This window comes from Scophthalmus maximus, chromosome 2 (genome assembly GCF_022379125.1).
Source record: "Scophthalmus maximus strain ysfricsl-2021 chromosome 2, ASM2237912v1, whole genome shotgun sequence".
Lineage (NCBI taxonomy): Eukaryota > Metazoa > Chordata > Actinopteri > Pleuronectiformes > Scophthalmidae > Scophthalmus > Scophthalmus maximus.
This window is the reverse complement of record NC_061516.1, coordinates 16,694,039-16,721,839: the sequence shown is the minus strand read 5'-3', so window position 1 is coordinate 16,721,839 and position 27,801 is coordinate 16,694,039. Positions and strand designations below refer to the sequence as shown.

Below are 27,801 nucleotides of genomic sequence, written 5' to 3'. Positions count from 1 at the left end.
AATATCCCTTTGTATTTCATCACATATGTAGATGCCACACAAAAAAAAACAACCCATACAGTTGGTCCCTGCTGTGTGATGTGTCTTTCCACCACATTCGGAAAGTTGCACAATCATGCTGCATTCTTGCCACTGAGCTGCGGCGACGCTTTCCGGCGCACGTCCGCAGGCCGCTCGGCGTCGTCGCGTCACAGTGACGCGGTGGCTCCGCCCCGGCTCGAGGCTTTGTTAAAGGGTCACGTTGCGCTGCAGCAGTGAAACAGGAGACTGTTCCGCATCCGCCGCTCGTCGTCCACCTTCTCTCCGCGCTCACCCAGACACCCACCAGCAGGTAAGACCCGGCCCTCATCCACGCACTCTCCGCATGTCTTATCGATCATACATGGATGGTGATTACAGTGATGATGATCACAGTGATGAGGATGAGGATGAGGAGGATGCTCTGCGCGACCTGAACCCGACGTCATCCTCCTCGCTCGTCACTCATGGTTTTATTGGTACATTAAGTACTTGTGAGACTAAATGGCTAATTAACAAGACTAAAAAACTATTGAGAGTCACCAGCTCCTCAAGTTTTTTTTTTTAAATTTTTGAAGTCGCGCATTTCCGCACATCATCGAAATACGCAACAGGAAGAGCGGAAAAAAACCCCAGTGATGACCTTCAAGGGCGAGCCTGTTGCGTCTGCGTCCATTTTCAACACACGGTGACAAAACCTCCCGCATGATGTAGATGTGTTTTAATTGTAGAATACAGCGTGGTTATGAATTGAGAGGGGACAGACGTGGTGGGGGGTTGTTGGGGGGGGTGGGGGGTGACATCAGCGTGTGTCTGAGCACGTACACCTCTTCCTCCTCTGATGGGAGCGACGGGAGGCGGGTACACGCACATTTCATGTACAGCAATATGAAGCCGGAGCACATCTGAGAATATTACTACAACCAGACGTCGTCTTGTAGGAATAACACACATTCACGTTTGATTTTGTTTAGTTTTCACTATTATTGATTTTTTTCTTCTTCTTATAGTTTTCTGATATTTCATCGACTAGACATTTCATAAATGAAGCCGAAATAGCTGCATGATAATCAACAATAAAGAAAAGATCGTTCCAGACATTAAAAAAAGGATATTTGAGGACAGTTATTTCCACTGCCAATTAATCCTATTAATCTTATCATATAAGTATAACTCATACTTAGCAGGGATGTCGATTCATTGACCAATTATTTCATGTTTCATTAATATTATATATGGCGCATCATATATGAATATAGGCTATTTGACAGTACAACCGCAACATAGTCAGACTTAGTGTGAATCTTACTAAGCATAATGGTACAGAACCTATTTTGTCTGCCACAGGCTCTCGTATCTGAGAGCTGCATGGGAAACGGAGCTCCTGCTAGTGCTGCGGGACCAAGGCCCGGCGATAGAAACAGCCCGAACACAGGGACGGGCCTCATTCCCAAGGCCAGCAGCCTGTCTGGTAACAAAACGCAGCAGAGCAAGCAGCCTTTTTACCTTTGACTATAGTGCTGCCCCGCAGGAGCTTTTCACCTCCTGAAAGCTCATGCCGCTTGCAATGTAGAGAATAAAAAACAAGTTGGGTTAACCTCAAGGTGTTGATAGTGATGCAGACATGGCAGCAAAAAAAATATCCCATTTGCCCTTCTATCAGCCCCAACATCCTCTGCTTACACCCTTATTACTATAATATTAACTATTAGTAATGTTTTAACTGCAAAGCCAGGCTAATATACTTGTTTAGTTTTCCTCTGCCTGCAACCTTAATACTACTGCTGCTAATACTACGCAGTATAGTATGCAACCTTAAGACATCTTGTAGTAACAATGCTTCAAAAAAGACAAGCTGCAACATGATTAGAGATGGAGATGTTTATTCTGGATTTGGTTTCTTTTTTCTTTTTTTTCTGATATCAAACTGCAGCCTCAGTTGATAAGTGAGCCTGTCATCAGTTTTCACAGAGAAGGACTGACTGATTGTTGAATGTTGGACAATACAGTTTGGTGTCTGGTCCAGTCATCCTGTCCTTTTTGTGGTGAAAGTAGCAGATACATGGGTTTAAAATTGGTTTCAGACTAGGTACATTTGTATATGTCTCTTGGTCTAATTAAAACTTGAATAAAATTGTTGTTAAATCTGAATGCTGAAAATGTGAATTTAAATGTGAACTATCATTTTTTCCCTGTAATGCACACCTGTAAATCTGGTCTACTGTATGATTACTGTCCGATTACTGTTTGACGGATGTTTCAGTATTAGACAGTATTACGTAACATAATTTGAATATAGTGATTACAGTTTTTTTGTAGTGGCCCAGCATGACGCCACAGGAGGGAGTTGGCTGTTGCGTCTTGATGTCGCAGTGCAGAAGTGGCGTTTGTCTCGTTGAGGTCGACCACTGTGCAACAGGCTGGAATGAAAAATCACAGAGACACGACGGAGAGACAACTAACTAGTAATCCCAGTTGTCTCTCTATTATATATATTTTTTCAAATCTCAAATTTCCCATTTCAAGAAATGGATTCATATATTTTTAAATGATCACTCCAAACATATATATATTAGGGCCTGTCATCATGGAGTGCATTTCAAAGCTGCATGTTACATAAGGCAGTGATGCTCTTTCGTCACGACGCGGTTCATCCTCACTGTACGAAAGCTGTCTGGAAGATAAACCTCGTCACCAGCGGTGGTGTGTGACAATAGGGTCAATAGATTCTTCAAAACATGTCAAAGTAACATTTTTGCAGCAGGGTGCTTTTTTTGTTGATATGAAAGATTATTTTCATGGAGCAATGAAAACATAAAGTCCTTCACCAGAGAACAAGTGATTAAAAGGCTACCAGGTTGAAGGCTGTGAAACTTGTGTTATATATTACATTTGCTTGTGTTGCCTATCTTCTATATGTCAATACATTTTGAAATGTAACCAATGTAACAGTTAGTATCCAGTTTTAATTCCCAAAAGAAAAAGTTTTCCACAGCATCAACCAACTTTGCTCTTTGGGTTTTCCTCGAGTCGAGCAATAAAGCATCTGCTTTTTGCAAATCGAGGAAACGAAGTCTAGGGCAGAATACTTATACACTAAATTTATCAGACAGAACCCTTGAAAGACTCTGCCTGACTAATTCCTCAATATATTTCCCACTTTCAAATTAAGCCCTTTTCTGCAGTTTGTCAGATCTGTTGTGCTAGGGCCTGTAGAAGGTAGTTTACTGAGTATGCAACATAAACTGGACCTTCATGTTGATTTTGTACTCTAGCTCTTCATGAAGGGAGAGTGTTTCATGGAGACACATAAGGACTGTTAAACAGACCCTGCCTCTATGCACACTCTGTTTCTATTTGGCAGCAAGTGTATTTGGAGAGTTGCCTCCTGTCTATTTAAATTAGGTGATTCAAAGCTGTCTTCTGACCTGTAATAGTATTTATAAGTTGGGTTACAGTATTCTGCTAGCTACAGTTGTGTGCATTTTACTTTCTATATTCTTGTTGTTTATGCCTCTTCTTGTACACCAAGTGCTTGTTGATTTGTGAGTAACTCTCATATGTTGTTCAGTTCGAATGTTACTTCCAATTCTTGATAATTGTTAATTGAAATCCTAGCACACAATCCACATTGATTGAAGGAACACACACTCCTGTGATCTGGCACACTCTCCTGTGATCTGGCAAACACTCTCCTGTGATCTGACATAAACATTCCTCACAATAATAAACGTCACCATATCACACATGTTTCTGTCATCTTTAGTCAGGCTTTTTATCCATTGTATTAAATTTCCCACTTAATGAGATAATAACTAAGAAGTAGATCATTTGTACATCAAGGTGTATACTGTGTGTATATGAGTGTTGTCACCAAACCTGCTCTGGGTAGATCATATGTCAGAGGCAGGTCACACACATTCAACAGGACATTGTCCTTCAAGGTTCTTTTTTTATGCGATATAAAATCTATGATATACAAGGACATTTTAATTTGTCTTTCCTTAAGAGCTCACATCAGATACTTCTGATTCTTTCGACCCAACGTTGCATAGAATTATGACGTTGCTTTATAAATTTTGCAATGATTTTTCAACAGAAACCCAACCACTCTCGGGGCCAGAGTCAATGAAAATGTATTGATGAAGCACGTAGGTGCTTAAAAAAAGATAACAGGTATTTGCTGAGCATGAGTTTTGTCGAGCCGACAGTGGAGCAGGGCTGTGCATAGTAAAGCCCCATACATCAAGCCTGCACTCTTGGGTTGGCCTTTATCAACTGTAAATAGTTTTATTCACTGGAGAGGTCTGCCTGCAGTTTATCTAACTTTTCCTACTCAAGAGACCCGTTGAACCCTGCAAGCCTGGCCTCTTTATTTTCCACCCGCATGTTGAATTTAACTATCAACAGCGAGTCGTGCTTGACATTTGTGTTGTAGTTACTACACACTGTTTTCATTGACTGCCTTTGTGCATGTGCGTGCGCTCTGAAGGTTGTTATCTCGTCTATCTTAAGCTGAGGATTAACACAGAGGATACTGGGTATGTCGGGCTGTATCCTCCCACAGCAAACCAGCCTCAGTTGGGCATTAAGCGTTCACAAGAAGTTTATAGTGTAAAAGGGATGTTGGCATCTGAATAGGTCTCAGTCGTGGTTAATACTCTATAGCCTCATGCCTAGCCAATTGTTTACCATACATGATGCTGGTGAAAGCTGAAGAAAATGAACCAGACTCTCCTTTTAGCCTGAAATGGTAGTTGACCACTGTGGTCTATCATGTATGGTCAATATAACTGTTTTTGTCCGGTTCTCTTTTGGGAAGCATATCAGCTCCACACACAGCTGACTGGGGCTAATCCAGGGGCTAACCTCAGTACTTAACCCTTAAGGTGTTGCCTCAAACAGACTCATAGCTGATCCAGTACTGTGGCACATGCCAGTGTACTTGTGATGTTGAACCAAGCCGCGTGATCGTGTGTATTGTGGATCAAGAGGTGTGGCAACAATCGCTTCAGGGTGTCGGATCAGGACACTGAATTTTTGCTCAGGTGAGAGTGCAGATGAAGGAGGGATGCAGAGTCCAGGTCTAGAATTTAGACTGTTTATCTAGATGCAGTTCAGAATGCAGAGTCCATCACAGTTTCTGTTTATATGTGTCTGTGTCTTCTATAATTCAAAAGATGGGATTCTAAGAGGATTCACTACCTGTTATGTGATGAAGATCATAGGAGTGTGTGTGCCAGATCATAGGAGTGTGTGTGCCTTTGATCCTTGCATCAACAGGGATTGTCTGTAAAGATTTCAATTAACCGTTATCCAGAATTTGAATGAACATTCTAACAGTGTTACTCACTAATCAACAAGCGATTGTAATACAAGAAGGACATTAATACAGATCTAGTAAGTAAAATGCACAACTGTAGTTGTATACTGTAACACAACTGAAAGACCTGCAGAGAGGCATGGCCTTTTTCACACAAGCTATAAGAGTTAGCTGGGAGCGCCTTGGCAACTGGTGAAGAGAGACATGTCAAAACTTGTTCTCTGGCACAGTCTGCTTTGGTGGGAGCAACGTGTTTTAACGGATGTGTTAAAAATGAGAATTTGTGTTCATCTTCATCCAGCAGTGATCATCAGAAAGCAGCAGCAGCATTCTGCAGGGAGCAATGCAGGAGGAGGTTTGAAAGAAATGACACGGGGTGAAAAAAAACGTGGAATCAAGTCATGTACTGATTGATAGAGGTAAATAGATAAAAGGCATGTATACGTGCATTGTACAGAGAGTCATATAATGACATTAGTTTGAAAACGGGAGGCCAGAGTGTTGCTGAGGGGAGAGGAGGAGGCCTCGCTGCATCCAGTCCTGCAGCCACAGTATAATGAGGACTGGCAGCAGAGTATACAGGGGCGGTGTTGCATAATTGCGCCCTCTCTGTCTTCTGCGCTCCGGAGGGGGGTGGGGAGGGGAGGGATTACATAACTGCTTATTTACGGCAGAGTGAATATGGGAAAAGGGAACAAAATAATCTGGTGTGAGGCGTGTGCGCGTGTGTTGGCACGTCGTGACAGCGTGGTGGCTGCTGCCACCAAACGGATTCTGTATGACTAAGACCAGACATCGTTTTATATTCTCATATTCTAATGCAAATGATGAATCTTTATTTGGAGTTTGGATTAAAGCTCCTTCTATCTTTTTTCATGGGCTTTATCACATTCCATACAAAGGTTCTTGTCATTTGCACCCATCCTCCTGCTCTCACCGAGAGGAGCTCAGTTCTGCAGCGAGGCGGCCATGTTGTGGACAATAGAGGGACATTAAATGAGGCCCATTTTGGGCAGTTATCCAAGCCGACAAACCATGTGACATTGATGTGACCTCTCTCTCTCTCTCTCTCTCTCTCTCTCTCTCTCTCTCTCTCAGCCACCATGACTCACCAGTATCCCGCACTGACTCCAGAGCAGAAGAAGGAGCTGCAGGACATTGCTCAGAGGATAGTAGCCCCAGGAAAGGGCATCCTTGCAGCCGATGAGTCAACCGGTACGTGTGATACATCAGTGTTCAGGAAAACTGACGTCAGATCCTGGCTCAATTGTCATTAGTTTCACTATTAATCTGGGTGTAGATTCTACCTGGAAAATTATTTGTTAAACGTATTTAAGTGGATATGACGTTATATAAAAATTGTGAGAAATGATGACACATGATGTCAGACTTTTATTTTAAAGTCTCATACATTGCAAACTGAAAAATATTGTTTTCCTCCATAGTCCAAAGACATGAACGCATGAATGAGGTCTGTCCTCATTTGAGCGTGTGTGAATTAATTATGTGTCTGTGCTGTTTGCAGGCAGCATGGGGAAGCGTTTGAACCCCATCGGGGTTGAGAATACAGAGGAGAACAGGCGTCGCTACCGCCAGCTGCTCTTCACAGCCGACCAGCGCATCGACAGCTGTATCGGAGGGGTCATCTTTTTCCATGAAACCCTCTACCAGAACACAGACGATGGCACTTCCTTCCCCACGCTCATCAAAGACCGCGGCATTGTTGTCGGCATCAAGGTAAACAAGGCTTAAAGTTGCAGCTAATCTCTTCAGTCTAATTTAGACAATCTAAGTAGATGTCTTCAGCTGGGAAATTGTGGATCTCACCTGGTCTTATAGTCAGTGTAAATAAGCTTCTTAATCTTTCTGGTGAGATAGGAAAAAAAAGTTTTTTACAAAGTGAGTCACTCCTAATCTCCATTTCCTAAAACCACAAAACCTGAGTCTGGGATTCTCTCTGTTATTTGGTGTCTGTTTGCTTTGGCTCTGAATGTTCCATCCACAGTGATGACAATATTCTACGGCCTAGTGTTTCAGTTCAGCAGGCAGAAAGACGGCGGTCATCCGTTTGACAGGTGCAACTAGAACTAGCTCTGTATATGAAAACACGGACTCGCTGTCAGCTTGTTTAGATACACACAGACTCGCCCAGAGCAGCATATCAGGTTGTGAGGACGAACTGTGAAAGAGCTTTCAGGTTCTATGCTCAGGAAAGTTGTTACTTACTTTTAAGAATAAAATGTTATGGTATTGATGCACTTAAATAATTTTAAGGGCATTTAAGTGTAATTTCACATTTTTTTCAAAAATAATTTCTGTTTCTGTCTTTAAAGGTGGACAAAGGTGTTGTGCCCCTCGCTGGAACAAATGGAGAGACCACCACTCAGGGTAGGAGGCATAAGGGGAAACGCTCTCAACACCTCAGAAACATTTGAAAGCCTGTGTGTCTGATGGATGCTTCTGTATATTTTTTGGACTGTAGGTCTGGACGGGCTGTCTGAGCGCTGTGCGCAGTACAAGAAGGAGGGCGCAGACTTCGCCAAGTGGCGCTGCGTGCTGAAGATCAGCGACAACACGCCATCAGAGCTGGCCATCTTTGAGAACGCCAATGTACTGGCGCGATATGCAAGCATCTGCCAGCAGGTTGGTGTGAGATTATGCAGAAAGTCATTTAGTTGGGTTCAAGATATAGTCCCTTTGTTTTTTAAAGTGTACAACAACAAAAAACAGCAGACTGGCCAGTGAGAAATCTGAGGATACTAAAACCTTACTTTGTCTCCTAGAATGGTATTGTTCCAATTGTGGAGCCTGAGATCCTCCCTGATGGAGACCATGACCTGAAACGTTGCCAGTATGTCACTGAGAAGGTATTGAAAGAGCAATAGAGATTTTTACTACATATATGATGCCACAGTCTTCTGAAAGTCAGTATTTATAAATCTGTCTCCTGCTCTTAGGTCCTAGCTGCAGTGTACAAGGCTCTGTCAGACCACCATGTGTACCTGGAGGGGACACTGCTGAAACCCAACATGGTCACAGCTGGACACTCCTGCCCCACCAAGTACAGCGGCGAGGAAATCGCCATGGCTACGGTCACTGCTCTGCGCCGCACCGTGCCTCCTGCTGTCACAGGTCACACAGAGAGATTGGAAAAAACAATAATTATACAAATTTTGGAATCAGGTTTGAACAGGCAGTTAATGTTTGTATATGCTTGTTTCTGTCTTTTCAGGTGTGACCTTCTTGTCAGGTGGCCAGTCTGAAGAAGAGGCCAGCGTGAACCTTAACGCCATGAACAACTGTCCACTCCCGAGGCCCTGGGCCCTGACCTTCTCCTACGGCCGCGCCCTGCAGGCCTCCGCCCTGAACGCGTGGAAAGGAGAGCTGAACAACGAGAAGGCAGCCACCGAGGAGTTCATCAAACGCGCTGAGGTCAGAACGGACAACAGACACAGTCGCATCCCCTTTGAATTAAAAAGAAACCAGAACTTCATTCATGCAATATTCCTTTTTAAAAACCTTTTTTTGTCCCCTCTCTGTCTCTGTCTCTTCTTCAGGCGAACGGTCTGGCTGCGCTTGGCAAGTACGAGTCTTCTGGGACCGCTGGCGCCGCAGCAACGTCCCTCTACGTCGCTGATCACGCCTATTAAACATCAAACGTCCACATACTACCGTGGACTAGTTATAGTCTTATATCTGCTCTGCTATTCCCCCTCACGCCTCCATAAGTCACAGGCCTGCGCTGTCTACTGTACTTTAGAGTTGTCAGAGTTATTAAAATTACATTATTAGGTATGTGTATTTAAAAAAAATAACATAATGTGAAGCAACAATACTAAAGGGATCAGGCTTGTCTTTTTTCTTTGTTTGATCAATCCGTTTCGAGACAATTTGACTGGAGTGGACAGCTGTTTTATTTCATTTCTAGCTGTCTGTAACAGTTGTGGACAGGAAGTTAGAGGCTGCAAAATGTTATTCGTAGATCAGTCAGTATTCAGTTCATCCCTCTTCTCAACGGCACCTGTCTCCACATCTGGTTCTTACTGCCTTTATCCCACCCATGACCAATCTTGAACCACTCCCAAGCAAGGCCAGATCAGCTTGTGTGTATCTGTGTTTCGCTTGTGTCAGAACAAAGTGCTGGCTCATCCTCAACGCTACACTAACACTGTCCCTGACAGCAGGACCAACCAAACATTTGCAGCACCAGCACATCCGGTAAGGGACCAGGCAAAAAACACAGTGTGAAGACTTTTTCAAATTCAGTTGAGACTGTGGAGGGGTTGATGTACTTTCAGACAGCTGTAGCTCCCGCGGAAGTCAGCGGGCAAACTTTGACAAAATCATTACACACACCAAGGGTGCACTTCTAATCACCACTAATCAGAGGAACTTCACGTCTTGCCATCTTGTCTATTCTAAGTATACCATTAGCTTAAAATTTCATAAAGTAATTCATGTATTCAGTTGGAGGTGTTGATATTATGTGATGCTTGTGTGTCTCCCCCCACCCCCCTACGCCCCTCCCTCCTGAATCCCCTCAGCCAGCCCCACGAGAAGACAAAATGGTTTCTATTGACGTTCCCATAAAGTGGACCAACTCGTGGGGTTAGCAGCGGGGAAGCAGTCACTGCTGTGTTGGAAAACCGTGATGTTTGTGATGTTAATATTGTTCTTGAAGCACTTGGTGTGTCAAATAGTGGACAGAAATAAACTAAAAAATAAACATTAAAAACTAGCAGAGACCTCTGTGTGTGATGTCGCTCCTATGTTTGTGGTGTCTTATGGATGCAATGTTATACTACATTGGGAACAGAAGAATTTAAATTTGTCAGGTGTGTTTTAGGACCATGAGCCCTCAGATTTATCTTGTGATCCTTTTTGGACACCCACAGGTCAGGAACCATGGACAAAACTACTGAACTGTAGTTAAAAGTAGATCCAACTCAACCAGCTCCAACAGTGAAATGCTACTTATGAATTGATGCATGAGTATTTCAATTTTATTAAAGTCATAAATGCTCTGCTGAACTTTCACTTCTGATACCAATACATTTAGCTTCTGTAGGATTTCAAATGCTGGACTTGTAATGGTGTATTTTCACATTGTGGCTTTGGTACTTTCGGGTAGGAGAACTACATTTATCTGACAGATGTAATTAACAGTGACTTTTCCTAAAATTATTGTACAAAACACATCAATTGATACAATATGATAACTTATTATAAATCAATGTACTATAAAATAGATTTCCACTTTTATATTAATAATACAACACTGGCCACTGCAAAAGAAGTTTTTTCACTTAGGATATTTAAAAAATACACTCAGCTCGTAAAGCTATGTTACTCATGTCTAAATTTAATTTTGAAAGCTGTTATTTCTAATGGGTGTCATTTTACAGTGTGTTATTGATACTTTCGTTTTTCATGATTTAAATACTTCTTACACCATTGGGTCACAATGTATTATTCACTTCTTGCACCACCTACATGTTTCTATAGGTTGTGTTCATCCAGCCAAATTACTTCTAGTCAACTACACATCACTGTCAAAACAGCAGCACCTACCAACTCTATCTGGTGTGTGTTTTACAATGCATCTTCAATAGTCTGGGGTAGAGCATCTGATTTGTCTCTGTTAAAACTCTTTTCTGTTAACAAAATGTTGACAACATTTAGGAATTGATGAAATGTATTGAAATGCCTTCACACTCAGTTATAGAAGCCAACAAAATCTCACAGCGGCCTAAGCAGCAGCTCTGTCTTCCCTCATTACCACTACTGAGGTGCCCTTGAGCAACACCCATAACTTCCAGTTGCTGACATGAAGCTGCTCAGTTGTACGGTACTTCTCAATCATGAAAACACTACTCAATATAATGTAAATCAATATCATAACCACCAACCCCCTTGTCTCAATGAGATGACCCAGGGAATTATGTTCATCTTTCCAGAGTCAAGACTGAAGCCACCACATGGGGGCGCTGGTTGACGTCTCACATTGTGTTTGTGCGTTTAATATGCTCACCGGGTGAGGCCGATGAAAACTGTCTCTCACTGCGTCTCTAACCAACTTACCAACCCGGGTTTAGTGCGGACATTGATCTCATAAAATGTGGTTAGGGTTATGGATTTGTTGCTATGTATCTGGATAACAACATATTTTTTAGTTTTCAGTGCCAAATGAATCGGGTTTTTTTTTTAATGTGAGTCATGTGACTTGTGACTGACTGTTGCTCCTTGTGCGAACGCACCTCTTCCAGTTCATTGACAGAAATGGCTACCTCGGAAGTAGGTGAGTCAACCCACAACTGATCACTGTATGAATTGTTTCTGTAAAATAGGAATGATTTACTCCAGTTACATTAATTACAGAAGTTCAGGGGGGGTCATACTACCACGTACAACAGTCGCCGCGAGCCTAGTTTAGGCGGCTGTTGTTCTAAATCTCTGAAGCTAACTGCTAACTAGCCGCAGCAGCAGTTTTAGCAGTGGTGCCACCGCTGAAGACACTGCAATGAAACCTGCTGATGTTTGTCTCTTTATTTCCATTTTTATCAATATTAATCTTACAATCCATAACTGACTGCAACATTTGAGTTGTTAAAATCCCAAGAGGATTGAAACACATCGTTATCACTTGTTTTGTGTGTTTGTAGCTTTAACTCTACACAAGGTCTTGCGGCCATTTATTTTATATTAAAGGATTCATGTTTAATAAAGTATTTAGGGAGTCGACCTTGTGTCTTAATAAGTGCAGTGCAGCATCTCGCACAGACTTATGGAATAAACCCATTGATGTAAACATGATTTAGATTACAATCATCTCACATGTGATGATACAGCAGCTTTGACCGTGTTTGAAAAACCACAGTAATCAATGTTCTTTTCTAATCTGGTGACAAAAAAAAAAGATATATATCACATTTTTCCAACCGGCACTGATGTTTGATGTGAACAAAAATGAAGCTCCTTACCTACATGGTTTAATGCATTGCACTGTTGCCACGTGATTGGCTGGTTGGATAATTGCGTGAATAAGAAGGTTTACATGTATTCAGGTAGTGTATGATGGTAAATGAGATGTGTTTTTTGTTTACTGTCGGCTGAACAAAGCCAACCAATTTGTCAGAATGCTAGTTTCATCATGAAAATAATAGTAAGTTGCAGCCTTGTTGACCTTATTAGTCTTCTAAGCAACTCTTTTGTCACCTGTCTCTGTGTCCCTCAGAGCGCCGACGAGGCCATCTTGCTGCTCTGTCCATAGCAGCAGTGGTCATCATGGTTGGAGTCCCTCTGTGGTGGCGAACAACCGAAACGTACCGCGCGTGGTTGCCTGTCAGTCAGATACAGGAGCTGTCAAAGCTGCAGGTTTGCTCATGCTTCCATTAATGAATCCCCCATCTTGTTGCGTATTCTCTTCAATGTGTATTACACGTGTACCTTTTAGAAATATCTCCATCGTTGTTTCCTTTTTAAATTTTTTATTTCAGCTACAGTTGAGTGCTGATGTGGAGGTCGTGTTTTCACGTGGCACCGTGACACCAGAACAACAGAAGAAGCTCCCGCTGACACAGACGCAGGATGAGGAGCACAGAGTTGATGGTGATTTATTAATGCTAACTATGATCTTATATGATTATATGATATGAATTTGAGGGTGGCAGGGTCTGTCATTTTTAAAATGTCAAATTAATTTGTTTCCAGAGGACACAGCTTTGAGTTACAGGTATGAGACGAGGTACCGCACAGCTACAGTCATGGAGGAGGATGCCCTGAACCAGCCGACTGCTGCAGGTGAGATGCTGTTTGCCTCTTTGTCCAATCAGCTCTCCAGATGCAAACACTCTGTCATCTCAGTTAGACCACAGGTAATAACCTCTCTCATTCTCTCTTGCTCTTCCTCTGCAGAGGCAGATCTGTCTCTGCACACACTCAGCGAGAGTCCATGTGGTTCTTTGGTCGTGTATGTGATACCAGAGTCATCTACACTGCTGCCTCAGGTTAAAATTCTCTATATTTTACTTTTTTTATTCCTACATTTTTGTAATGAGCATTGTGTTGTTACCTGTCCTGTTATCTATTACCAGCAGTTGTGTGGTTCCATCGCATGACGATCTCTAGTTGGATTTGCTTTTTTATAAGCATGTATTAGTTTATATGTTAAAAGGCTTCATGAAAACCTGTGTAGTTTTATGCTTTGATGATTGGCTCAGTTCATGGATCTGTGTAGTCATGTAGCATTGCCACTGGAAAAAACAGATTGTCACTGGTGTTTGATGTCCCTGTCCCTTCATTCTTCTCAGGATGTCGACGTGTATATCGGTCGAAGACGGACGGCCTTTCTTCGTATTGGTGCCAAGATGAGAGTGGGCAGGACTCTAGAACAGCTGCTTGCTCATATGGAGCCACGAGTTAAGCAGGTGCTGCAGGTGATGTCATTTAGCCACACTGACATCACCGCTGCCCTCAGCGACAGAGTCCGTCTCAGCCCTGGCAACAAGGAGAGCATCGCTGACAGTATGAGAGCCTTTAAATCCAGCCCGGGTGGGTATTAGTTTCAACACAGCCACAAAGTGGGCCAACCTAATTTCCTCTCTACTAAGTGTGTACACTTCAAGTCTTTGAACACTTCTGTTTATTCTTCTCTTTAGGTTATGAAATAACATTCAGTCTGTTAAACCCAGACCCAAAGTCTCACCGGCTACACTGGGACATTGAGGGTGCCGCGCAGACCTACATCCAACCTTTACTCACAAAACTGGCCCCTGTGGCCAATTTCAGCATGGACTCCCAGGTACTGTGTGCGCATGTGTGTGAATGTGCAGCAACGCCATCACTGCGACGAGATGCTCAGCCACTGTATAATAATGCGGGTATTCTCCTTACAGACCTTGTACTATGCCGTGCTGGGTGTCAGCCCTCGCTTTGACAGCAGCCGCAGCACCTACACACTCAACGCTGACAGCCTGGCACATGTCATCAACCCCGTGGAGGCTCGACTCGGTAAAGGAAAACGTGTTTGCCAAAAGGAGAAACAATTATATGTGTGAATATATATATATATATATATAACTTTTGTTTATGCATTTGATTTCCAGGCTCTAATGCTGCATCCTCGAACCCGGTGTTGAATTTTCTCCTGTATGTCCCGGATGCCCATCATTCACCCCTTTACATCCATGACCGCAAGAAACAAGAAGTTCCATCTAATGCTTTTCACTCTCCGCGTTGGGGTGGAATCATGGTGAGATCATCTTACATAATATTAGGGGTAACACTGTTTGACAGTAGTCTACGTATTATGAATGATTTGATGCTCATGAAGTGCACGTAGTATGAATAAATAATTCAGTAGCTACTTAGAAATTAGATTTTCGAACTAAATAATTTGTTGTGTTGGACTCTAACTCAGAACAATATATCTTTATCCGTGTTTTTATAGGTTTATAATGTTAATGATTTCTATGGACCGGAGGCCGTTTTCCCTGTTGACATCAACATCGACATGGCTAAAGTTATGGGAGTCTTCCTCGCTCAGCTTCGGTAAGTGGACACCCACAGTACGCAGGTATTCCTTTTCCTTCAGACACAATGTAACTCTGCGGCACTGTCTCCTGTCAGGCTGCTGCTGGGTGTACAGTCGTCCTCTGCTCCCCCCGGCTTCCTGGTCGCACCGTGCGGCACTGCAGGACTTGCTGACTGGGAGCTGGATCGCCTCATGTGGAGTCGGAGTGTGGAAAATGTGGCAACAGCAACCACCACCATCACCTCACTGGCACAGCTGCTGGACCAGATAGGCAATATCGTAATTAATGACAACATCGCCGAACAGGTAAGATGCACACAGCGGTTGGATTTATACCTCTGTTTTTGTGTTTGTGAATGTGTGAGTGTGTGTGTGTGTGTGTGTATGTGTACAACGCATACTTAGAAAGATTAAGGATGCCTACGTCCGCCTTTTTGAATCGGCCTGGGGCCTCAAAACTGTTGCATATGCACAAAACCAGATGGCTCCTCCCACAGAAAAGCTAAGATCAATAAAAACAATCTTGGTGGTATAATGTGTGTAACTGTACAGAATCTCTGGCCAACGCATGCAAACATTATGGAGACTGGATAACTGAGTTAAACCCCAGTCTGCTCTGATTGACCAGCTGGCCCAGTCCGTTGTGATTGGTCAACAGCTTTCAAAATGTGTAGGAAATGCCACAGTCCTTCACCAGAAAAGTGAAGATTCTCAGGTTGCAGACGGGGTTACTGTATACCCAAAAATAGCCCCACTTTGACATGATACGAGAGAAATCTAAACCAGTGGTTCAGAGCCAGGCTGTAGGTTTAAGCCAGTCAAAACAGCAGGGTGGTCTTTTTTTCACAGTTTGTGGGCTTGCAGGCTTCACAGATTTGCTATATTTATGTGCACAAACACTGACAAAGTGATTTTGCACGTCAAAATATTATCACAGCATACACCAAAGCAGTGCAATTAGTAGTATAAGTAGTAAAAGTATAGAAATCACGTCCCTAGAGTGCCCTATGAATTCACAGCTCTATGCTGGAATAAACTCTGGATGCAAAACTCGAACCGGTCCGCTTGTACAGACACATATGATCCGACAATGAGGCAGATATTCACAAATGATAAAAACAGAGAATAATTCATGGCCCTGTTGAGATCTCTCCCTTGACACTGTGAAGTTTCAGGGTGAAGCACGAGATTACAGTCCCACAGTTGCAATTTCATGAGCTGCCCCAGAAATTCTGTTCATGGCTTTAAATGGTATATTTACATCTATGTCTATAGGCTCTATTGTTTAGCCTAACGATGCTATTGATTGTAAATGACTGCTAATTTCTCCAATTCTGGGTGGTACCAGGTTCTGAATGCTCTGGAATGTTCTGGGGGATGGTTGTTGCATTGTCCAGGGACAGGTGATAATGTTCTAGGATGAGTGCTCAGGAGAGATGCGTGTTTTCCTTTTAACATGATAAGTGGAAAGCTAGAGGCAGACAGTGTTGTTCAGGGAGAATGAGGGGAGGGGGTTCACAGGACACGAATTCTCCCCCGACATGTCTGTCGTCGTTCAAAGGACGCCCCCGTGTGCACGGACCGCTGCTTCAAGCATAAATCCAGCTTTACTCTCTGTTGCATTCATTGTATCTAACTGTATCCGTCTTTCAGGTGTCCAGTGCCGTCACGTCTCTGCAGCTGGCTGTGGCTGAGCTGGAGTCCGGGAACCTCGGCTTTGCTCTGCAGTACAGTAAAGAGGCCATCTTGGCATCAGAGAGAGCATTCTTCGACCCTTCGCTCCTCCACCTCCTCTACTTCCCTGATGACCAGAAGTTTGCCATCTACATACCGCTCTTCCTGCCCATGTGTGTGCCTATTCTGCTGTCGCTTCTCAAAATCATATCTGACGCTAGGCAGAAACGCAGAGATAAACAAGCCAAGAAGGACTGAGAAACACAAATGAGCATAAGGCCTAAACAAGAAACACATTATACACACACTGTTTTGAGAGTGGCCTTGACATTTAGGTACAAAGGAAGCACGAAAAACGGCTTGTCTGCAGCATTGAGGTGTTGGGTTCACGAATCAGTGTGTATGATTTCATGTGAGGGAGATTGTGTTTATCTTGAGATTTTAATGAAAGACGAATGTGGGTGTCAGACACTGTACTGTTGAAAGCTTGAATTGCTGTAAAAAATGTGTAAAAGTTTTATATTTGAATTCCACTCTAAGTTATTAACAAATAAAATTGCAACTCGTTTTTGTATCATTTTACTTTCTGTTTGGCCTGATTGGCCTCTTGGGATAGCAAGAGCATAAGAATACTAGAAATATATAAATGGGAAAGACTTCTTTCCAAAGAAACTTAAGCCAATTTTGTCCAAGTCGTGTGTGCAGTGTTTGTGTCCGTGGTGTTTTAATGAAGTTGTTCAGTGTTTTTTGATTGCTTCTGTTATGTAACAAATAAAAGCACTGAAAATGTCTATTAATGCAGGCAGGATGCATCCGTGTTTACATTTAATTTGCCAAAAGTTCTAAGATTTCCTCCCCTTAAGCTCTATTCAGTCGCATTTCTGGAACTTTTCATCACACCACACCTTTCTTTCTTTTTTTGTGTCACCAAATTTTTATTTGATGGTCATGTTCTTCTTGTTAATATTGTATTATTATAATATTTGCTCAGTTGTTGTAGCTTTTCGATTCCCCATTTTTCAATGCTGATGACAATTATGTGATATGATAAAAACTCCCGGAACAGCTCCTAAATGGACTTGGAGATTAAAGTATTTTGACATCTCCTGTTTTCCAAGGCAACAGTTGACCTCTGAAGCGCATCATACGAGTATGGTGCAGCAGGACCATAGAGCGGGACATGCTGGAGGATGTAACCTGGTGCTCCGGCAGGGGGCGGTGTGCGCGCCTTTAAAGCTCGTCGCTACACTATTGCGGCACAGAGGAAGAGCACGTTGTAAGTAGGAAGGTTTGAGCCGCACCTCGCTCGAAACTTTGAGCCGCCGTTCATTTGAATGTTTTAATATTTTCCTGGTAGGATTTCAGCTTCCAGCTAGACGTAGCTGTAGCTAAAAATTTTACGTGTATTTCTAATATTCGGGTTTCTACCTAATCGTCGTTTTGCCGTTAATTCAAGCGCAGAAGACCCGTTAGCTCACGTGCTAACTTCCTGAACAGTTACCGTTAGCGGGCTTGTTGCGACCATGTCCGGCGGAGGCATTGTCCGTGGACCCGCGGGCAGCAACGACTGTCGGATATACGTGGGGAATCTGCCCCCAGACATTCGCTCCAAAGACGTGGAAGATTTGTTTTACAAATACGGGGCCATTCGTGATATCGATCTGAAAAACCGGAGAGGAGGACCGCCGTTCGCCTTTGTGCAGTTCGAGGACCCGAGGTGAGCTGCAGTGCCCCGCCAAGTCCCAACGTGATCCCTCCTGTAGTGGCTCCTAAAGCTGCTCACAATAGACTCATCCACTCGTGTTATCAGACACACTTAGTTAGGTCAACTACAGTAAATCATACTTGTGATAAAAAAGACTATTGAAAAACAACTAATTTTCGTCAGTCGATCAATAACTAAATAGGATTAATTTTACAAAACACAATACAACCCTGTCTTTGTGTTGCGTGCAGCAAATAGGTAAATTATAAAAAGTGAGCTTAACTGATAATTCTATGAAAGGTTTCGTTAATGTTTCCAAATTGACGAACATTGAATATGTCCATCATTTGCACCAATACAGACACGTGATTGTGTGAAGAACTGGCTTTGGATTGTAGTTTGTTCCAAGTTTGAAACTGGCAGTATTCTTCACTACCAGACTTGAAACGCAGTCCAAGACTTTTCATGTTCTTCGTGTCATATTAAACACTTTGTTTGATTTCAACAGTTAACTGCTAGTGGCATTGTTCTGCCAGGCTTCATCAGCCAGTCGGCTGTAATGATATCTGGGCTCCTTGAGCCGTAGTTAAGTGACGTGTTTGTTTAGCTGATTTAAGTTGGATGATTATGTGCCGTCTGATTTTGCAGGGATGCTGAGGATGCTGTTTATGGCCGTGATGGTTATGACTACGATGGATACCGCCTGCGCGTTGAGTTTCCCAGGAGTGGAAGGGGTGGTGGTGGAGGAGGAGAAAGAGGAGGTGGTGGTGGTGGTGGAAGTGGAGCAATGGGACCCCCAAGGGGAAGGCACGGTCCCCCGTCCCGCCGCTCTGAGTACAGGGTTGTTGTGTCAGGTGGGTGTTGTGTTTCTCTCTTTGAAGGTTGTGTTTATACCTCTAAACCAAAGTGTAAGAGATGGTTGTATGTTTGTCTAACGCCTCCTTTTCCTGCCAGGTCTTCCCCCCAGTGGAAGCTGGCAGGACCTGAAGGATCACATGCGAGAGGCAGGTGATGTATGTTATGCTGATGTGTTCCGTGATGGCACCGGGGTTGTGGAGTTTGTCCGCAAAGAAGACATGACCTACGCTGTCCACCAATTGGATAACACCAAGTTTCGTTCTCACGAGGTACGTAAAGAGTGTAAAGGTGACTTGATGAGGAATGGCTCTGGGACTACAGTTTGGATTTTTTTTTTTTAACATTTTCTCAAATGAAGAAGGCAGGAGTGGGGGTGAACTGGGCAGTAAGTAAAGGCCAATGTTAAGTTTGAATGGTGGGATAATGTCGCTTTACATCATAATTCTGGCTATTCATGGAGTGGTGATGACAACGATGGTGGCGTGTTTGGAATGGTCTTCGGTGACTGGCTGATTTTATGAGAATGTCATGTCCAAACACATGGATATGCTTTGGTAAGAGTTGAACATGACATCTAACATTCAAAAATTTGGATGCTCAAGAACAATAATTTTGGTGTTTGTGACTGCTGATTATTTCTTCCTCATGTCTGTGTGAGTCTCATGTAGCAACCCACGCTGGGTAACGAATTGTTCCTTATTTCTGTACATGTGTATGTGTTCAGGGAGAGACGGCCTACATTCGCGTGAAGACGGACGGTCCTCGCAGCCCCAGCTACGGTCGATCTCGCTCCCGTAGCCGTAGCCGCAGCCGCAGTCGAAGCCGGAGCAAGAGCGGGTCGCGCAGCTTCTCCCCTCGTCGCAACAGGGGGTCTCCGCGTTACTCTCCCAGGCGTTCCCGCTCCCGCTCTCGCACCTAGATTCACCTGACCTCAACTAAAGAGCTGGAGAGGGAATCTTCACATACCCTAACAACCATGTATACTGACCACAAACATCTTGTGTGTGTGTGTGTGACCTATTCATATTGTTATGCTGTGTGTTTGCTTTTCCCAAACTTTTTGTTGCAGTTTCTTTTTTGTTTTGGGTTTATTTTATTTTTTAATTTTTGCAGAGCAGAAGTACACAAACCAGTCACCTGGTCTGTGTACATGGCATCTTTTGATCTGCCGTGCTTCCCTTTTTTCCATTCTCGCCAACACCGTTTCTGCTTACCATCTTTCCCTCTCCTCTATTCTTTTCTTGTGCTGATTGTCCTCGTTCTATGCTTTATGTTTGGTTTAGTCTGTGAAGATTTTACTTCCCCAAACATTTACTATTGTCCTTTGACCTTCTTGTGTGTCTCTCTATAGAGTTCAGAGGAACAAGATAGGATGGGAACAGAGGAAACAGTTCATATTAGGATAAACAGGAGGAGGAGGAGGAGTCAAATGTGGCCCCAATGGTATGATGGCTGTGCCTTGTCAACTGTGAAATCTGCATTATAAGGCTGTCCATCTTTTTTTTTTGTTTACATACACTTGACAGTAGAGTGAATTTTTGAATGTTTTGAGTGCAAACAAGTTCTGTACACCACTTAGTATTTTGAGGCCCGAAGCTTGTGTTCTTTGCTTTTGCTCATCTTTTAGTCTCTAAAGTATTTCTTGGGTTTTTTGGGATTGATCATAGACGTGCCCCTTGTTTTTCTCAGCGTAAAACCCCCTCGTCGATGCATTTATTGACATTTTAAAATAATTTTTGAAGGTGTGATTCTAACTTACCTCCTTCTCTTTGGTTCTGCTGGTATTCTAAAGGTTTGGACTGGGCTCATTGTCTCTCCATTCCGGAGCCGCATCAGGATTCAGGATCAGATCAGGATTAGGATTAGGCTTCGGGATGGATACATGGAGCAGGAGCATGGGAGCATTTTACTGGGAGAGGATCCCGACCCCTGGCCCTGTCCACTTAAACCCATCAAACCGGAATTGTAGTGAGATATTCAAACTAAATTGGCTGTCAAATAAACCAAATCACTTTTCCAATTCCTGTTGGACCTCAAAGACACAGTTACTGGCGGAAACGTGATGAGCGAGTTGTTTTTCAGACTTTTGTTTTTTAAATTATAAATACGAAGAGCAAAGCTTGGATCAAAACCAGGAGGAGGGCTGGGAAGTGCAGGATGGATCGACACCCTTAAGGAGAGTGGTAAATAGTGGGCAACAGTGGAGGAGGGAGGGACGTGGGAGGAATGGGAGGCGACAAGGGAATGTGACCGTATCGTGGTTTGTATCTTTTTCTTCATTTTTTTCCAGGACGATGATTTCGGATTTATTTTCTTAAGTATACTCTTCAGTATCTCAAAGCTTTATTCTCTTTTAATAAAAGTTTCAATAATACAAGTAAATGCTTGTTTTTTCTTGCTCGGTATAGTATTTAATACCTCAAAAGAGCTGTGCACAAAAACACAACACCTGTACTTGTATGCAACTGCGTTAATATTTGGAGGTATTCTGTTTACATATTCATATTTTAAGTAAACGTTATACCATTGTTTTGACGTGACCTGAAAAACATGGAAATTTAAACCTGATAGTGAGGCTACCTTTATTTATGTTCGCCTGGAATCTCACAAATTACTTCTGTGAGATAACGTATCAGCCTGGTATTTACCAAAGTAAAAATCCACTTCATTTAAAACTCGAAGAAGTGGGACAGGACAAAAACAAGCAGACATCCAGTACCTATCAAAACTAACATTTACATTAGTAGACCATGGATAGTCAGAGAATTTTATACATATGTTAAGACACAATGTGCTAAATGGAATATATGGTACAGTAATGTTTAGATTAATGTATGTTGAAATAAACATTAAGGTGGAAAATGAAAGTAGAAAGTCATTCGATTTTAAATATATTTAAAATAAAACGTTTGACAAGCTCAATGTAATTTTTTTTATTCACTAGCTGAAAAGGATTTAAAACATGAATTCATGGGTATGAAAGTTAATTAGTGACATTAATAGATACTGTTGTATTTTTTGTCTTGTTTTCATAGTGTGGAAAGATCTTTTGTTTACTTAGTTATTGTACGGTTTGTTTCATTTTTCTCCAGAATCCTCTTGTACTATAAACGGCCATTCATCAAATCTTTAGAAACATTTTTTTAGCATTCTCATGTATTTATATGTACATTTGTGGCTTTTATATTTGTTCACAAATACTTTGATTTCATCACCTGCATCATTCCTCTGGGAACAGCATTTGTAATGATTTGATATTCTGTACATGTAACAGGGATTTTTTAAGATCCAAGAAATTTAGCATAACAAAGTATTTTGCAATATTTGACAGCAAAATTTATTAAACGTAGCTTGATTTAACTAAATCTAGCTTCACTCACGTCTGCACTCACAGCTGCGGCTCTATATGAAACAATGTGATGATTGCAACAGGATTTAATATAACGCATGCAACGTGGAGATAAATATTTTTTCTTCTAAATTGCCATTCTACATGATAAGGTTGTCAGCACTTGCAGTAATGTCCTTGTTTTAAATGTATGCAACATGTTGATATACCTTACCTACAGTATTGTGTACTGTGGCCACAGAAATCAGAATTACACAAGGTCAGTAAAACCTAAATGTTTGGTCCGATTTAGGATTGAGTAAAAGTTAAAATTCAATTCATTCAATTTCAATTTGTTTTGTTCGCTTCATTTAACATAGTTAATCTTACAGCAATATCCATCCCCACATGCAACTACATGTACAGTAGAAAAAAAATTAAATCAGGGTTAAACCGGTTGCATTTTTGTACCATAATGTCAAGTTGTCATCGATTTTTTTCAAGGCAATTGTCATTCACTTTGATACTTCCCTTAAAATAAAAGTATGAAAAACAACCAGGATTCATTGTTTGGCCTCTTTCTTAACATTTCACGTACACAAATAGAGAGAAGGGAACTGTTGTTTGTGTGTGTTTAAGCTGAAATTGAATGAACAAAGAGAACGTGTTTGACTCTTCAGCACCACGGACAGAGTCACTGGGTCTGAAGGGGTTTGAATGCATCAACACAGACTGGAGGTTGAACATTTTGATGTCAAAATGAAGTTTCTAGGTTAAAAGATGTGGAAGGAGAAGAGGGCCAAAAAGAGAGGCTGGAGAATAATATGTCAAAGGCAATGTGGTTAATATGAAGGATCATTGAATAGGAAAGCACATGACTGAAACCTGCTGTTCAGTAAAAGTTCATATTTTATTGTCATCTGCAAAGGATCCATCAGGAACCTACACAATAAGATCCACATCCTTGTTAAAGCAAACCTTGGTACAAGAATGACCAGTTTTATTAATTCAGATACTCACACTGGACAACAACTTAATCCAAATTTAAACATTATATTACTGTGTTCAGCGTAAAAAACAAACTAAATGTGTTGTTAATCCGTAGCCACGAGCGACATGGTTGCAAACATGATGTTGTCCCCGTTGATACAACGATCAAAGGATCTAGGGCACGCACACCTTCTGTGATCTGCTCCCATTGCATATGACAGGATGTGAATCCTCTCAGAATCTCACGTGAATTATAGCAGACACAGAGGCAAGACATTGAGTTACTTGACCACAATTGAAAATACAAAACTGCACAAAGACCACTACCCGCAAAAACTAGCACAATTTCTGAGGTATGTCCTGCGGCCGACCCGACAACACGATAAGAATGAGCTTGTTTGTTCATTCGGGTAAGAGTCAGGAAAGGGTTGGTTGTCATTGTGCACTAAATTTAACATGAAACGACAACTTTTTCATCATAATTAACAATATTTTGGTTCTAAAAAGAAATAATCAATACAATCAAACAAATAATCACTAAGTGTACCTCTGTTTTGCTTTAAGACTTTATGAATGAGACTTAGAAACTTGAAAGTTGAATGATACCTTGAGTGTCTGAAAGAAAATGGAACGTTTTATGGGTTGAATGGAGGTTGTAGCTGAAAATGTGAATGAGTAGATAAGAATTGAAGATACATGAAGTGTTCAATGGAGCAAATACCATGGAAACCGTTAAATATTTCGGCAAGTATGAGAGTAATACAAAACCGGAATGTCCTCACTGAGCTGAACATTTTGATGTATGAATCAAGTTTCTAAGTTGAAATATGTGGAAGGATATTTTGTAGAATAACATGGTTGTGAATTTTTCCAGCATTCACATCAATAAAAGTGACCTTCACTCATCTCTATCTTTGTATAGAGATGAGTGTAAAAAACAACAACAACAACATCAACAACAACAGCAACAACAACAGCAGCTTTTTAGGGTGTCTTTTTAAAAGAACCTTACAAACAATTCCTCCAATTCTAACCCACAGGCCTAATGAAATAAAGGGTCATACACCAGTGTCACCAGTTTTTCTTCTCCAAATTATACTCATGACATGACGTCAGAGCTGTACTGAAAACTGTGAAAACTTTGTATAGATGTCCAGAAAAAGGATAACGATGAGAATTTTGAGGGGAACAAAATTACTCTGCAAAATCGTTATACAAGCAGTTTAGCAGTTTTTGGCTACATGAAATTTAATTACCAATGCAAAGGAAGAAAAAAAAATCGAGATTCGTTTCTAAATGTTTTTTTTTTTTTTTTTTACAATTAACAAACAAACAGTGCTGCGTATCCAATTCGGGCCTCCTCTATTAACACTGATCGATCCACCCAATCACATGGATCAATGACGCCCACCGATGGGAGGAGGGGGAGGAGGAGGAGGGGGCGGCGTGTGGGGGTGAAAATGGTGCATTCTGGGTGGAAATAAGATGCGGGCACTGTCCGCAAGTAGAAAACGCCGTCAGCAGGGTGGAGGCTCCGCCGCAGCCAATCAGCTGACGGACGCGATGCGGAGGGCGGGGCAGAGACGCACACGCGCTCCCTGCATAAATCAAGGGGAAACGGTGTGGCCGCCTGTAACACAGCGAACACGCACGTCTGATTAACCTGAGCTCCGCAGAGACGGTAAGAGTCGAACTACACGTCTTTGTGTGAATTCACTGTTCGTGTTGTCGTTAAAATTCCACCTGTTCGCAGGTGAAGCGAGCGGCGCCGAGGCTCGTGCTGCTCGCGGGCTAACAGCGCCTGAGCGTCTTTTGTATTTGTCCTCGGAGGCTCGTGTGAAACGCTGCCTGCACTTTCCTCCGCACTGTTTGCAAACATCCCAACTTGAGGCAGCGATCATGGTGGATTGTGAAATGTTTAAATATAATATTACATATAAATGAGTATGAGACGTGCCGACGGGTCAGAAGTGCGCTGTTTCCCTCGCCAGCGGCAGATGACCACAGTCAGGTGCATCTGTGTCCATAATGGTCCTGGTTCCTACAGTCCATGCCCACACCCTTCCTTCATTGCCTCCTGTGCAACTTGCAGACGGGACTCATTGTCTTGTTTCTCACCCACGTTAACTGTAGCCGGGACAACCGTGTGGCCACATCTGAGAGGGGGGTTATCCAGATGGTCATCTTATTTTAAAGTCCCTCAACACTCTTGAAACTCATGTAAATCCTCCTCTCCAGATGCGAATAAGTAGACGTTTAACTACAGAAAGTGACTGTCTGTAAGCAAATGCTGGTGGCGTGGACATTGAAGGACAAGATTCACAGGTTGCACAAAGCTGGGACTTCTAAAGGACTATGTGGGGGGGTGGATGTTTTTTAATTATTAGTCTGTTTGATTTCTCCCCCCCCCTCCTGTGCAGTTAAAAAGCCAACATGTCGGACAAGAAGGCAGTGATAAAGAATGCAGACATGTCTGATGAAATGCAGCAGGATGCAGTGGACTGTGCCATGCAGGCTATGGAGAAGTACAACATTGAGAAGGACATCGCTGCTTACGTCAAAAAGGTATGTCCGATAAATACTACACCAAAGACATTTATTAAAATCTTTTTTTAATTGCTTCAGATCTTTGCTCCGCTTAACATTGTCTCTCTTGCAGGAGTTTGACAAGAAGTACAATCCCACATGGCATTGCATCGTCGGGAGGAACTTTGGCAGCTACGTGACGCACGAGACGAAGCATTTCATCTATTTCTACCTGGGCCAAGTGGCAATTCTACTCTTCAAGTCGGGCTGAAATCCAACCACGCCCTCGCAAAACTACTTTTAAGTCAGCCCTTAATATTTCTGTGCCATGTTGTACATTTGCTACCACGTTCCTGCAGACGTCTTACTTACATCCTGGTTTCCTGCTTGCTGCAGTCTTGTTATCTTTTACTGCCACACAATACTACCACTGTCGCTGGATGGCGCTTTAGTCCTGCCCAAACTGGTGGCGTGCTGTTCGTAGAAAAATGCCAATGTTAAAACTACCAATGATGCCATCACTCAGGCAAGTGTTTGCAAACCTGATAGACTGACCATGAATCATAATTTCTGTATATTATTTTCTGCTGTGCATTGATGCATGGACCTTGTACATTATTTCATATCCGTATGTTGTATGATAACTTATTTTTCAAGGAATTAAAATGAGCAACAGAGTTTTTGTTGAAAGGCCCTTTTCATTTTCCATGAATAGTTGAATAAAAACGCAGAGACTGTTGCTCACGCCTAATAAAGGACATTATCTGCTAAGAGATTGCAGGTTTTGTAAATGCTTGAACATTCCGGTTTCCACTTCTGCTGTGAATATTTACAATGTCGTTGCTGTATATCTGGAATGTAATTTACTGTACACTTTGGTGTTGTGGTACTTTCAACATGTTGAGCACAAAACTTTGAGACAGTAAATTGGTGCAGAATGTGTGAAGTGTGTACATGTTCCTTGAATCTACTTCACTTCCATGTACTATAATGGGTCTTCACTTGTTTGGGTGTATGCAGTATATTGCCTCGTGTGAAGGGTTTATGCCCTCAGGCAACAAACCAGTAACAAAAATTGTATTGGCCAGCATTAGGGAAGTAAAATTAAAAATGAACAGTAAGGACCAATATTACAGCTCAGTGCCCATGCCTCTAGATACAAAAACCAGAAAAAGAAAATATAAATGGTTTAATATTACAATTTGACATTTTTCTCAGTTGTATAAAATAGACACGGATAGGATCAAGGCCAAAAGAAAAAAAACAACAAATAAGTAATGGTACAAAAATTGATAAAATTATAGTGGGCGAACCAGACTACTGTGCAATAGCCTGTGAAAAATAGATGAAGAATATTGTGCAAAGAAGCAATACAAGTAGTAGAATGAAATTACTGGATAAAAATGTGGATGGGATGGATTGATATTTACATTGTATGCTATACATATCTACATAAATATATTATTTACAGCGTGCAGTTTACATAAAAAAAATTCAGAAAGAAGGATATAGTGATAATACATTATATATAGCATTTATGTAATACTACAGGTAGTTAACATGATAATAAAACAATGCAACATGAGAGGAGAAAAAATAACTACAAAATAGATCATATTGAAATCATTCAATTTAATAAACAGGATCGTCATTTGCTGTCTGTAATGGAAGTGAATTGATGTTTTGGTGCAAGGGCTTTGAGATTTTATTTAAGGGGAAATGTTTCTTGCTAAACGTTTTATTGCAAGATATTTTGTTATAAAGGTGAATGTTTAGCAGATTGTGATATCGCTCCAGTAAATGTAAAAGTTTGTCCACCTTTACGGTGTTTGTGGTTTACACCGCAG

General features: G+C 42.0%; 4 protein-coding genes across 9 annotated transcripts; all 4 read left to right on the top strand.

Moving 5' to 3' along the window:
• Positions 1 to 177: 177 nt before the first annotated feature.
• aldocb (aldolase C, fructose-bisphosphate, b) lies at positions 178 to 10,079 on the top strand. 3 transcript variants are annotated; one of them, XM_035625730.2, is made up of 9 exons: positions 178 to 331; positions 6,440 to 6,556; positions 6,867 to 7,078; positions 7,675 to 7,729; positions 7,824 to 7,984; positions 8,125 to 8,208; positions 8,299 to 8,473; positions 8,574 to 8,773; positions 8,899 to 10,079. In XM_035625730.2, the coding sequence occupies exons 2-9, from the start codon at positions 6,445 to 6,447 to the stop codon at positions 8,989 to 8,991; spliced, it is 1,092 nt and encodes a 363-aa protein (XP_035481623.1). In that variant the 5' UTR covers positions 178 to 331; positions 6,440 to 6,444; the 3' UTR covers positions 8,992 to 10,079. The 3 variants fall into 3 exon arrangements, with proteins under 3 accessions (XP_035481623.1, XP_035481625.1, XP_035481624.1); XM_035625732.2 differs by lacking the exon at positions 178 to 331 and adding an exon at positions 5,320 to 5,418; XM_035625731.2 differs by lacking the exon at positions 178 to 331 and adding an exon at positions 5,643 to 5,760.
• Positions 10,080 to 11,490: 1,411 nt separating this feature from the next.
• pigs (phosphatidylinositol glycan anchor biosynthesis, class S) lies at positions 11,491 to 17,338 on the top strand. Its single transcript, XM_035626734.2, has 12 exons — positions 11,491 to 11,639; positions 12,576 to 12,715; positions 12,838 to 12,949; positions 13,052 to 13,141; positions 13,256 to 13,347; positions 13,651 to 13,891; positions 13,999 to 14,141; positions 14,236 to 14,350; positions 14,446 to 14,591; positions 14,790 to 14,890; positions 14,969 to 15,179; positions 16,527 to 17,338. The coding sequence occupies exons 1-12, from the start codon at positions 11,621 to 11,623 to the stop codon at positions 16,803 to 16,805; spliced, it is 1,689 nt and encodes a 562-aa protein (XP_035482627.1). The 5' UTR covers positions 11,491 to 11,620; the 3' UTR covers positions 16,806 to 17,338.
• A 451-nt stretch (positions 17,339 to 17,789) lies between these two features.
• srsf1b (serine and arginine rich splicing factor 1b) lies at positions 17,790 to 21,487 on the top strand. Of its 4 annotated transcripts, XR_004790159.2 has the most exons (6): positions 17,790 to 18,264; positions 18,901 to 19,106; positions 19,207 to 19,379; positions 19,835 to 20,088; positions 20,462 to 20,553; positions 20,903 to 21,487. XR_004790159.2 is itself a non-coding variant. In XM_035625539.2 (4 exons), the coding sequence occupies exons 1-4, from the start codon at positions 18,071 to 18,073 to the stop codon at positions 20,027 to 20,029; spliced, it is 768 nt and encodes a 255-aa protein (XP_035481432.1). In that variant the 5' UTR covers positions 17,791 to 18,070; the 3' UTR covers positions 20,030 to 21,487. The 4 variants fall into 4 exon arrangements, 1 of the variants encoding a protein (XP_035481432.1); XR_004790158.2 differs by having other exon boundaries at positions 20,462 to 21,487; XR_004790157.2 differs by having other exon boundaries at positions 17,791 to 18,264; positions 19,835 to 20,553.
• Positions 21,488 to 24,958: 3,471 nt separating this feature from the next.
• Positions 24,959 to 26,896, top strand: dynll2b (dynein, light chain, LC8-type 2b). The gene is made up of 3 exons (XM_035625540.2): positions 24,959 to 25,109; positions 25,849 to 25,993; positions 26,088 to 26,896. Exons 2-3 carry the CDS (start codon positions 25,862 to 25,864, stop codon positions 26,223 to 26,225), a joined length of 270 nt encoding a protein of 89 aa, XP_035481433.1. The 5' UTR covers positions 24,959 to 25,109; positions 25,849 to 25,861; the 3' UTR covers positions 26,226 to 26,896.
• Positions 26,897 to 27,801: the final 905 nt, after the last annotated feature.